At 41.7% G+C, this 12,647-nt stretch overlaps 1 protein-coding gene across 1 annotated transcript in view; it reads left to right on the top strand.

Annotated features, from left to right (window-relative positions):
• The window catches only part of B4GALT6 (beta-1,4-galactosyltransferase 6), a 118,417-nt gene that overhangs the window by 71,983 nt on the left and 33,787 nt on the right, over positions 1-12,647 (top strand). The window contains exon 3 of the mRNA XM_077492612.1: positions 11,329-11,442. Within this exon, the coding sequence (XP_077348738.1) occupies positions 11,329-11,442 (114 nt within the window). The remainder of the gene's footprint in view (positions 1-11,328; positions 11,443-12,647) is intronic.

Raw genomic sequence — 12,647 nt, 5'->3', positions numbered from 1 at the left:
ATGAACTAGCCCTTAAAATTGAATTGACTTGTTGCCCTGAGGCCATCCATAGTAACATTGCGTATAGCTGTACTGTTTTCCTGTTGTGTACAGGAACAGCTGAGGTACTTCTCTTATGTTTTGCTATTGTGGGAACCACCTGAGACCAACTTGTCACCTGAGCCACAGCTGCGTTTAATGCCTGCTTGTAACCTTTAGGGTTGCACTTTTTCTCGCGGATTTGACAATAGTAATGGTCACCGTGACTAAATATTTTTTATTATGTATTGCAAGTAACATGCATGCATACTTGAAAACTGGTAATACATTTGAATCATAATGATGTGACCTGGCAAGTTAAGGACAGGCCTGAAAATGTTGATGATTAAAGCAGACAAGTTATAATTTCAGTCAACATGGATTTTACCAGCAACTGTCCCTGCAGTTCAGAAATTCTACCCTCCAGCTATAGTACAGCCTGAAGATGAGAGAGTCTGATCAGCTACAATGCATATTTGCACTGACAGAGCTGACAGCTATGATTATAAGAGGCCGCTCATGACTGCTTCTGCTTCTTACAAAGAACGTTTAATGTAATGGCACATACAGTTGTGCTCATAAGTTTACATACCCTGGCAGAATTTATGATTTCTTTGCCATTTTACAGAGAATATGAATGATAACACAAAAACTTTTCTTCCACTTACGGTTAGTGTTTGGCTGAAGCCATTTATTATCATCTGTGTTTACTCTTTTTTTTTTTTTTTTTTTTTTTAAATCATAATGGCAACAGAAACTACCCAAATTACCCTGATCAAAAGTTTGATTTTGGCCTAATAACACGCACACAAGTTGGCACAAAGGGGTTTGAATGGCTATTAAAGGTAAAAATCCTCACCTGTGATATGTTTTCTTGTAATTAGTGTGTGTGTATAAAAGGTCAATGAGTTTCTGGACTCCGGACAGACCCTTGCATCTTTCATCCAAAAGATGCACTGACGTTTCTGGAGTCATGGGGAAAGCAAAAGAATTGTCAAAGGATCTGCGAGAAAAGGTAGTTGAAATGTATAAAAGGATATCCAAGGAATTGAGAATGCCAATCAGCGGTGTTCAAACTCTAATCAAGAAGTGGAAAATGAGGGGTTCTGTTGAAACCAAACCACGGTCAGGTAGACCAACTAAAATTTCAACCACAACTGCCAGGAAAATTGTTTGGGATGCAAAGAAAAACCCAGAAATAACTTCAGGTGAAATACAGGACTCTCTGAAAACATGTGGTGTGGCTGTTTCAAGATGCACACTAAGGAGACACTTGAATGATGGGCTGCACGGTCAGGTCGCCAGAAGAAAGCCATTACTACACAAATGCCACAAAGTATCTCACTTACAATATGCCAAACGGCACAGTGACAAGCCTCAGACCTTCTGGCACAAAGTCATTTGGAGTGATGAGATCAAAATTGAGCACTTTGGACACAACCATAAACGCTACATTTGGAGAGGAGTCAACAATGACTATGATGATAGGTACACCATTCCTACTGTGAAACACGGAGGTGGATCGCTGATGTTTTGGGGATGTGTGAGCTACAAAGGCACAGGAAATTTGGTCAAAATTGATGGCAAGATGAATGCAATATGTTATCAAAAAATGCTGGAGGAACATTTGCATTCATCAGCCAGGAAGCTGTGCATGGGCTGTCCTTGGACATTTCAACATGACAATGATCCAAAACACAAGGCCAAGCCAACCTGCCATTGGCTACAGCAGAATAAAGTGAAGGTTCTGGAGTGGCCATCTCAGTCTTCTGACCTCAATATCATTGAGCCACTCTGGGGAGATCTAAACCATGCAGTTCATGCAAGACAGCCCAAGAATTTACAGGAACTGGAGGCTTTTTGCCAAGAGAACTGGGCAGCATTACCATCTGAGAAGATAAAGCGCCTCATCCACAAACACCACAAAAGACTTCAAGCTGTCATTGATGTTAAAGGGGGAAATGCACAGTATTAAAATTGGGGTATGTAGACTTTTTATCAGGGTCATTTTTATGTAGTTTCTGTTCCCATTATGATTTTAAAAGCGTAAACACAGTTGATCGATAATAAATGGCTTTAGCCAAACACTAACCACGAGTGAAAGAAAAGTTTTTGTGTTATCATTCATATTCTCTGAAAAATGGCCAGGAAATCATAAATTTTGCCAGGGTATGTAAACTTATGAGCACAGCTGTAAGTACATTTAAAGTACAACTAAATGCTCCTGTATGACAGTCTCAACCAGAGGTGTCCAACCTGCAGCCCAATAGGGCTATGAATGTGTACCAACACAAAATCATAAATTTACGTAAAAAGTTTTTTTTTTTTTGAGGGGGAATTTTAAAAAAAAATGTGTTTACGCTTTGCGAACACATGTGGCTGAAGAAAAATTTGGCAGCGTTTCTTTTCTGGACTTTTATACATTTTATCTTTCTAAAGAAAAATCTCCCACAATAATGTCTCGTTCATGTCATTGGTTTTTGGCAGCATCTATATTTTGTAAGCAGAATTTCTACTACAGTGAGGGCAAAATGTATTTTATCCCCTTCTGATTTTGTATGTTTGCCCACTGACAAATGATCAGTCTATAATTTTAATGGTAGGTTTATTTTAACATTGAGAGACAGAATAACAACAAAAAAATATCGAGAACGCCACATTTCAAAAAAGTTATAAATTAATTAGCATTTTAATGAGTGAAATAACTATTTGATCCCCTATCAATCAGCAAGATTTCTGGCTCCCAGGAGTCTTCTATACAGGTAACAAGCTCAGATTAGGAGTACTCTCTTAAAGGGAGTACTCCTAATCTCAGCTTGTTACCTGTCTAAAAGACACCTGTCCACAGAAGCAGTCATTCAATCAGATTCCAATCTCTCCACCATGGCCAAGACAAAAGAGCTGTCCAAGGGTGTTGGGGACAAGATCGTAGACCTACCCAAGGCTGGAATGGGCTACAAGACCATCACCAAGCAGCTTGGTGAGAGGGTGACAACAATTGTGTGATTATTTACAAATGGAAGAAACACAAAATAACTGTCAGTCTCCTTCGGTCTGGGGCTCCATGCAAAATCTCACCTCCGAGGAGTTTCAATGATCATTATAACAGTGAGCAATCAGCGCAGAACATACACGGGAGAATCTCTTCAATGATCTCAAGGCAGCTGGGACCATAGTAGTCACCAAGAAAACAAAGCACTGAAATCCTGTAGCGCCCCCAAGGTCCCCCTGCTCAAGAAAGCACATGTACAGGCCCATATGACGTTTGCTAAAGAACATCTGAATGATTCAGAGGAGAACTGGGCTAAAGTGTTGTGGTCAGATAAGACCAAAATTAAGCTTTTTGGCATCAACTCAACTCGCTGTGTTTGGAGGAGGAGGAATGCTGCCTATGACGCCAAGAACACCATCAAACATGGAGGTGGAAACTATGCTTTGGGGGTGTTTTTCTGCTGAAGGGACAGGGCAACTTGACCACATCAAAGGGACGATAGATGGGGCCATGTACCATCAAATCATGGATGAGAACCTCCTACCCTCAGCCAGAGCATTGAAAATGGGTCGTGTCCAGCATGACAATGACCCAAAATACATGGCCAAGGCAACAAAGGAGTGTCTCGAGTATAAGCACATTAAGGTCCTGCAGTGGCCTAGCCAGTCTCCAAAAATGTGTGGTGGGAGCTGAAGGTTCGAGTTACTAAACGTCAGCCTCAAAACCTTAATGACTTGGAGAGGCTCTGCAAAGAGGAGTGAGACAAAATCCCTCCTGAGTTGTGGGCAAACCTATAAGAAACACCTGACCTCTGTGGTTGCCAACAAGGGTTTTACCAACAAGTAGGGTCAAATACTTATTTTACTCATTAAAATGCAAATCAATTTATAACTATTTGAAATGAGTTTTTCTGTTTTTTTTTTTGTTGTTGTTTTGTGTTTCATTGTTAAAATAAACCTACCATTCAAATTATAGGTTGATCGTTTCTTTGTCAGTGGGCAAATGTGCAAAATCAGATCAAATACTTTTTTCCTTCATTGTATATCCATCCAACCAGATATTCATGGCTTTGTTTATCAAAAATGGTGTCAAATATCACAATAGTTGCCCTCTTTTACTTTTTAGAATATAAAAAAAAAGTTTTATTACTCGGATATACATCATCTATAACCGTGATTGTTAACGTGTGATCTGCCCTTTTTCTGCTCATCAGCTATCTTTACCCAGCCATCCAGTGAAACATTGTTGCCATGGAACATTACTGTCAGTCTAATACAGAAAATATGATTTGTAGGTATGGAAAGCAGTGTCAGACAATCAGGCTCTGTTGCGTGGCACAGGGTTGTCAGTCTAACACAGATCACATGCTTTACTGGAGAGTAGAACACATCATGACCTCATCACTGTGCTGCTTCTCCTTGATTTTCATTAAAACAGCCTGGAGTAGGGAGGTGACAACACTGTCTTAATTGTTATAAAGGAATTGTCACTCTCCTGGCTATACTGTGTTGCAGGGTTGTATTTTATATGAGGCCCAAGGCAATTCCTCTTCTTCCAGTGTGGCCCAGGAAGGTCAAAAGCTTGGACACCCCTACTCTAAACTATAGTCTATTTACTATGTAGTGCACATTTACCTTCTTTGACTGAGCCAGACCCACCTTCATGTTTGTCTCACACGCTCTCCCTCCCAGATACTGCAGGTCAGTGGAGGGTTTCAGCAACTAAAGCAGTGCTGTCAACCCAGAAAGCACTGGGCAGGACTGGGTGTGGCTGGGTGCTGTTTGACAAGCTACATGCTTGTGAATCAGCAGCGAAAATGCTGATAGCCACACTCCCTGCAGAGTGACAACTCTGCCCTGAATCCAGGAGCAGTGCAGCATCAGTGCCACACTTTAACAGGAGGATGCATTAGGTAAACTCCACTAGGAGGATCAGCAGATATTTGTGAGACTTTTCAGGGGGACTAAGGTTGGGTTCACATATGCTGTGGCTGCGGCTCACACCATAGGGCTCGGTGCGTCCCTGTTCACCAATTCAGGTGTGAATCAGGCCCAAATGTTTGCCTGAATCGGAACCAAAGATGCACAGGACCCTTTTTAAATGCAGACCACGGCCACCCTGGAGCTATGTGAACCGGCTCCATGTTTCAGGGTGGAACATGTAACCTGTTCCAGCAGCCGCAGCCATTCCCCCTCTCCCCACCAACCTCCCAATGTCTCCAAGGTTGGAAGACATATAATGGATATATTAAAGGCTTTTTTTTTCTATAGAGATCATTGCACCCTGAAGGCTTGAACAGAGATTATGACCTATATTTGTATTTATAAGTCTAGTGTGAGATGTATTTGATGTTTCTTATAGGTTAAATGGATATATACAGGACAGGAAGATGGAATACACCCTGAACAGGACTTTGGCTGACTCAACAGCCTTTATTCAAATACAGGACATGCGATTTGCGATTATTTTTGTGTTCATTTGTGCAATCCCCCCCCCCCCCCCAATATTTATTTTATTGTTTTCCTTTTGTCCCTTTTTGATCCTTTAATATGCCGATTTATTTGTTAATTGATATAATCAAATTTGACCTCTATTTTGTATTATTTGTTAGATGTATGATATTTATACATGAAGGATGTTTTTTTCTAGAGGCTGTTTGAAGTAGGTTAGCAGGTTAAACTGTGTCTCACTAATTAGTGGTTATTGATTGTGTGACACACCTGTGAAGCTTCATCCTGTAGTGTTGAATATAAAAGTATGTGGTTAGTAATGGATTGTTGCATGAAGCCTGAGGAAGAGCATGAGATGCTTGCAACTATACAGTAGCTGCTATTTGTAACTTTATATATATATGCTGGCGCTCTTGCCTCCTCCCTTTTGCCAAGTGTTCCCAGAGCAAGCAGTTTGCAAAGGAGGCAACCAAGCAGCTTGTCCATTCACATGCTCAGCTGGGGCTCTGCCCCACCCCCCCTCCACATTGGCTCACTGGTTGTGATTAACAGCAGCGGGGGGTCAATGGCTCCCACTGCTGTCTCAACCACTGAGGAGGCAGGATTCCCGAAGAGCCCAGGCTCTCGTGCACAGTGCTGGAAGAAGATTGGGCTCAGGTAAGTATTAGGGGGGCTGCTGCACAGAGGTTTTTTACCTTCATGCATAGAATGCATGAAGCTAAAAAAGCTTGAGCCTTTACAACCACTTTAAGGGCAGGTGTGCCTGGAGGGAGCCCAGCCCTCCTCCTTAAAGGTATAGGAACGCACTGGACACCCAGCAATAGCACAATGGCAGCAAAGGTATCCAGTGCATCCCCTCACCAATTAAAGTGGTAGTAAACTCTGTTCTACCTGTACCTACCGGCAAGCCCAAAGTAAGCCTATATCTCCTAAACTTGCACAGTGTAAGAGATATTCAGAGTACATGCAGCTGGTGCCATTCCCGGCGCATGTGCTCTGAAGTTCTGGCATGCAGTGGTGGACCTTCAGAGCCCATGCCATAAATAGTGGCTCCCATGCACAGGAGTGACGTCATCGCGCCTCCGGCCACTCATGTAGCCGGTGGATGCCGAACCCTGAAAGATGAACGGGGGAAGAACTCGGCTGTCTCAGCGGTGACAGCGCAGCGTTGGAGGGCTTTGTTTTAAGGTAAGTATTGCTTTGCAGGGGATATTTTTATTTTTTTTATTTTTATTTTATTCACTGTGATTTACTAGTTTGCTACCACTTTAACCAACAGTACAAACAAATGGCAATCGCCCCAACCTATATCCAGCCATTGCAGCAAGGAGAACATGGAAGGGTGACGCATATCAAAAAACAACAAACAAAACTTCCCAGCTCACTTACCAACCAGCCTGCAGCAAACCGATTTTTGCCCTGGTCTAACAGTTCACGAAAAAAAAACAGGGGTCTGTGTAAGCGTCATGGCTATAAAACAAGATCGGTATAAGGGTATTCCATTTTGCTAGCGCTTGATGCCATAGTGCTTCTGTGATGCAATGCTATTGCCTCCGTATTATAAGTGGTGTGTGATAGATTGGCACCATGTTGTAGAGATAGGACTGGGTAGTTGGTATCCTCCTTTCCTTTTATGTTCCTTATACAACTAAAACTAAATTTTGCCATGTGCTGGGGCAGATGCTTAAAAAGGTCATCTATGCTTTAAACGTTGCCCTTGTGTGATTTGACACAGCACTGTTACGCCATGTATACAGAAAACTGCCATCTCTTGGCTGCCCACAGCTGGCTGTCAATTAGAAGCCATGTGTTTGCCTTACACTTCATACCATCTGAATAAACAACAAAAACTTCTGTGAAGTAAGTCTAGTCCTAATTGTGGCTCTTACCCCTTCTACCTGCTTTAGCCGGTAGATTTTTTTTTTTTTTTTGTAGTTTTCATACGTTTAATGATTACTTTATTTTTAATTCTTCTAAGGTCATAATTCATGCCCTATAGTATTATTCTGCAGAACACGGTGATAAGACATACCTGCTAAGTTTAAGGTCCCTTTTATCATATGCATTGCTTACATTATACAGCATTGTTGCTTTCTGCTGTATAGTGTTTTATGGTGATTTTATGGCATTTCAAGCTTATCTGTGTGCTTTGGTGTACTAAGATAGCGCTTTGATTGTCACAGTCACCAGTTGCTGCTGGAAGTTCAGTAGGCCATTTGCCTTTTGTTCCCATTTTGGCAGCAAATGTAACAACTGAAAGCTCAAACGAGCTGGGTAGTCTGATAATGTAATTGGTTTACAAAGTGTGAGGCTGTGCTGAGCCTAGATACTAGAATAAACATACAGGACCTAGGAAGCTTCACGATGCACGTCACTCAGATGAACACGTTGAAAAGTTATTACAGTAGTGTCATTCACTCTGCTATGATCTTGGGAATGCTAATGATATTTATGCCGTAATAAGTTTGTGTTCACGTGGTGAAGGGGCAACTTAGACCTCATTCACACTTGCAGTGTCTAACCTACATTTATATGTGTTTGAATCACGTTTTTATGTTAAAATAAATGCTGGTAATGATTTTTCCATCATCATTCAGATTGGATGTTTAACTGGGTTTAGAGAGAGTAGAATTCTGGGCATTCAGAATCTGATTTGAAACTTTAAAAGCAGCTATACAATAAAGCAGGACCATCAAAGGCCAGGGCGGCACAGTGGTGTGGTGGTTAGCACTCTCACCTAGCAGTAAAAAGGGTCACTGGTTTCGAATCCCAACCACGACACTACCTGCCTGGAGTTTGCATGTTCTCCCTGTGCCTGCGTGGGTTTCCTCCGGGTACTCCAGTTTCCTCCCACACTCCAAAGACATGCAGGTAGGTTAATTGGCTTCTGTCCAAAATTGGCCCTAGTATATGAATGGGGACTTTGGATTGTGGGCTCCTTGAGGGTAGGGACCAATGTGAGTGTGCAATGTACAGGGATAGGGGTAGACACTCACTCAGGTTGAACTGGATGGACTGGTGTCTTTATTCAACCTTACTAACTATGAAACCGCAAGAAAAAAATAATCAGGGAAGCATAAAAGTTGTTCATACTTCTCCGAGAACTTCTACATTCAGATAAGCTAAATGCGGGAGTCCAAGTGTGACTAAAGCACGGCCCCTTTCACACTAGTGGACCAATTGGATCCGCCTGTCAGTTTTTTAGGCAGACCCAATTGGACCTTCTTGTCTCCTCTTTGGAGCAGGAAATGTCAACGGACATGTATCCATTGACACCCGGCAAGATCGGATCTGATCTTATTCGCTTAAAACAGATAGATAGGGATCAGTTCCCCATCCACCTGGCAGATCAGATGGCAGTTGAGTGTAAACAGGTGGTTCGTTTACATCCAACTGCCCATAGAGGAGAGTGGCCCATCCACCTGCTCAGCGGGGGTCAGCAGACAGATTTCCTGCTGAGTAGGCGGACTCTGATGGGGCCTGCCCCATGTGGAAGGGGTCTTGGGGCTAATGCACATGACTGATTAGGGCTGTACGCTCCCCAGATCAATGTATATCTGTAGTGGGTATGACCAGGTGTTTCTGATCAGCTGATGATACAGGAAGTCTGTACAAGCTTTTTCAAGTACAAGACCGGTACATGAATTTGGCGCATGTTGCGCCACTTTTAGAACGCCCGCAAAACACTTTTGAAAGATCTGTATGCTCCAGTCTTTATGAATTTCAGGGATTTTCTTTTGTTCTTAAGATAAAGAAGGCTCTTTGGTGTGCCAAAAAAATATCTGAATTCCCTGTGTGCCACAAGTATAACCTCATACAGTGGATATAAAAAGTCTACACACTTACAAACTGTACAACTCCGTTGAACAACAAACTGAAATCTTTTAGGTGGGGGGGAAGTAAAAATAAAAAACCTAAAATAATATGGTTGCAATAGTGTGCACACCCTTAAACTAATGCCCCATAGACACAGTTGGAAATTCTGACAGAAAAAGTCCGATCAGATTATGTTGTAGGAAAATCCAATCATGTGTGGGCTTTATAGGACTTTCCATCGGAATTTCTGATGGATAAAAATTTGAGAGCTGGATCTAAAAGTTTCCGACAACAAAATCCGATCACACTTTTTCCGATTGTGTGTAGAGAATTCCGACGCACCAAGTGCCACGCATGCTCAGAAAAAATTTGCAGACGAAAGCTATTGGCTACTGGCCTCTATGTAGCCCCGTTGTATGTGTATAACGTCACCTCGTTCCAAATGATCGGATTTTCCGACAACTTTGTGCGACGGTGTGTATGCAAGACAAGTTTCGGCCAAAATCCGTCGGAAAAAATCAGACGGATTTTGTGGTCGGAAAGTCCGACCGTGTGTATGGGGCATAATACTTTTGTTGAAGCACCTTTTGATTTTATTACAGCACTCCGCCTTTTTGAGTATGAGTCTATTAGCATGGTACATCTTTGACTTGGCAATTTGTCCACTCTTCTTTGTAAAAACATTTCAAATCTGCCAGATTGCAAGGCATCTCCTGTGCACAGTTCTTCTCAGACCACAGATTTCAGGTCTGTTCTCTGGCTGGGTCATTCCAAAACATTAATCTTCTGGTGAAGCCATTCCTTTGTTGATTTGAATGTATGCTTTGGGTCGTTGCCATGCTGAAAGATGAAGTTCCTTTTCATGTTCAGCTTTCAAGCAGAAGCCTGAAGGTTTTGTGCCAATATTGACTGCCATTCGGAATGGTTCATAATTCCCTCTACCTTGACTAAGGCCCCTGTTCCAAATGAAGAAAAACAGCCCCAAAGCATGATGCTGCCACCACCATGCTTCATGGTGGGTATGGTGTTCTTTTGGTGATGTGCAGTGTTGTTTTTGCGCCAAACATATCTTTTGGGATTATGGCCAAAACTTTCAATTTGGTTTCATCAGACCAGAACACATTTTCCCACGTGCTTTTGGGAGACCTCAGATGTGTGTTTGCAAAATTTAGCCGGGCTTGGATGTTTTTCTTCGTGAGAAAAGGCTTTGGTCTTGCCACTCTACCCCATAGCCCAGACATATGAAGAATACTGGAGATTGTTGTCACATGTACCACACAGCCAGTACTTGCCAGATATTCCTCCAGCTCCTTTAATGTTGCTGTAGGCCTCTTTGCAGCCTCCCTGACCAGTTTTCTTCTTGTCTTTTCATCAATTTTGGAGGGACTTCCAGTTCTTGGTAATGTCACTGTTGTGCCATATTTTCTCCACTTGATGATGACTGTCTTCACTGTATTCCATGGTATATCTAATGCCTTGAAATTCTTTTGTACTCTTCTCCCGACTGATACCTTTTAACAATGAGATCCCTTTGATGCTTTGGAAGCTGTCTGCAGACCATGGCTTTTGCTGTAGGATGCGATTTAAGAAAATGTCAGAAAAGACCTACTAGAACAGCTGAACTTTATTTGTGGATAAACAGAGGCACTTTTAAATGATGGCAGGTGTGTACTGACCATTTAACGTGAGTTTGAATGTGATTTCTTAATTCTGAACATGGCTATTTCCCCAGTTCTAAGAGGGTGTGTATACTTATGCAACCACATTATTTTATTTTACTTTCTCCCTCCTAAAAGATTTCAGTTTGTTGTTCAATTTGAGTTGTACATTTTATAGGTCGCATTAAAGGTGGAAAAAATTCTGAAATGATTTATCTTTGTTTCATTTTTTTAAATGACAGAAACCTGACATTTTAACAGGGGTGTGTAGACTTTTTTTATCCACTGTGTGTCACGTAATGTACAGGGATTTCGGGAATATTTTAATTTCAGATGTAAAATAACTAGAAACTGTCCAAATATTAATGATGTCTTCCACTTTTGTTCTTTGTAGACTACCCAGATGGTACCAATTCCACTGATTTCACCGCACAGTCCACAATGTATCTGCCTGAAAACTTCACATTCTCTCCAAACCTTCCGTGTCCGCAAAAGTTGCCGTTTATGCGTAAGTACTTTACCATGTTTCTTTCTATCCCTGTTAATAGATTTTTTTTTTCCTCCCCTCAAAACAGTGAATTTGTATAAAAATCAAACTGCAAAAAAAAGTATGTTTTGACAGGTTTTATCGACCCATTCAGCTGGCGTTTACTGGAGAAGGACTTATTTACAAAGTGGTGCTGTACGCAGCATCCATGGCCAGCTAAACAAATAAGTACGCATATATTCTAGGAAAACTGTGACATTTTACATATCTAATAGAAGTTAAATGGCAGGCGGTTTATCTGCTTTGTATACGTTTTTGAAGCATGTGTATTTATTTTTAAAGCTAAACTTCAGGAATTCAGCTCCATTTATAAAGTGAAGGCATGCAATGAGGGAACTTTAACAAGGTATATGACATCTCCTGGACTTAGCTCTATTATATACATCTAGCTGGTTTATAGAGGAGCCTGATGCTGTACTTGCTGGTTTTGGCATTTTCAACAGCAGAATCGCTGTCCGCCCCTCCTCCTGCCCAATCACAGAAGCCTTTGTATTCTGTACATTCTCAAAATGCAAAGGATTCTGTGAATGGGCAGCAGAAGGGAGTGATGGGTATAGCTGCTCTGTGTGCTTGTATCCTTTGCAGAGCCATAAACTTGTAAGATGTAAATAATAGAGCTGTGCCCAACGTGTGTCATGCACCTTGTTGGACTTAAAGCATTTGTTACCCCAACACTTTATGATATGTGGCAGCTGTACCATGTACTTGTATAAGAAAGTGTCCTGTTCTCTTTGTATTACTTCCTTTATGTGAAACACCTGGTGTTCTTGCCAGTCCTTCTGCTTTTCTATTAAAAACTAACCACACTAAGCAGGAGAGCTACATTTTTAACTCGGGCTGCTGAGTTTTAAAAAATGGCTGCCAGTCAATTTAAAAAAAGTGGCTGCCAGTCATCCAGGAGGCAATACTGCCATCTCATGAATGGCCCCTGCCAACCAGATGGGGATTTTGTATATAAATAATGCACTGTTTCTTGGCCCCCGTTCAACTGAATGAATTATGTTTAACAGTGGTACTGCCCGCCAATTATGACCAGGGGTATAATTTTTGCCATGGATGAAAAGCACACGGACATAGCATCTGTACAACTACGAGCAGCTGCATGCTATCTTTTAGGCAGGCTGTCAGGAGGTGGTAAAGCCACGACATAACCACCTGTTTTTACC

This window comes from Lithobates pipiens, unplaced genomic scaffold (genome assembly GCF_037356315.1).
Source record: "Lithobates pipiens isolate NorthernLeopardFrog02 unplaced genomic scaffold, aLitPip1_a1.2 Scaffold_19, whole genome shotgun sequence".
Classification (NCBI taxonomy): Eukaryota; Metazoa; Chordata; class Amphibia; order Anura; family Ranidae; genus Lithobates; species Lithobates pipiens.
The sequence above is the reverse complement of the archived record's forward strand: the minus strand, read 5'-3'. Positions and strand labels throughout refer to the sequence as shown.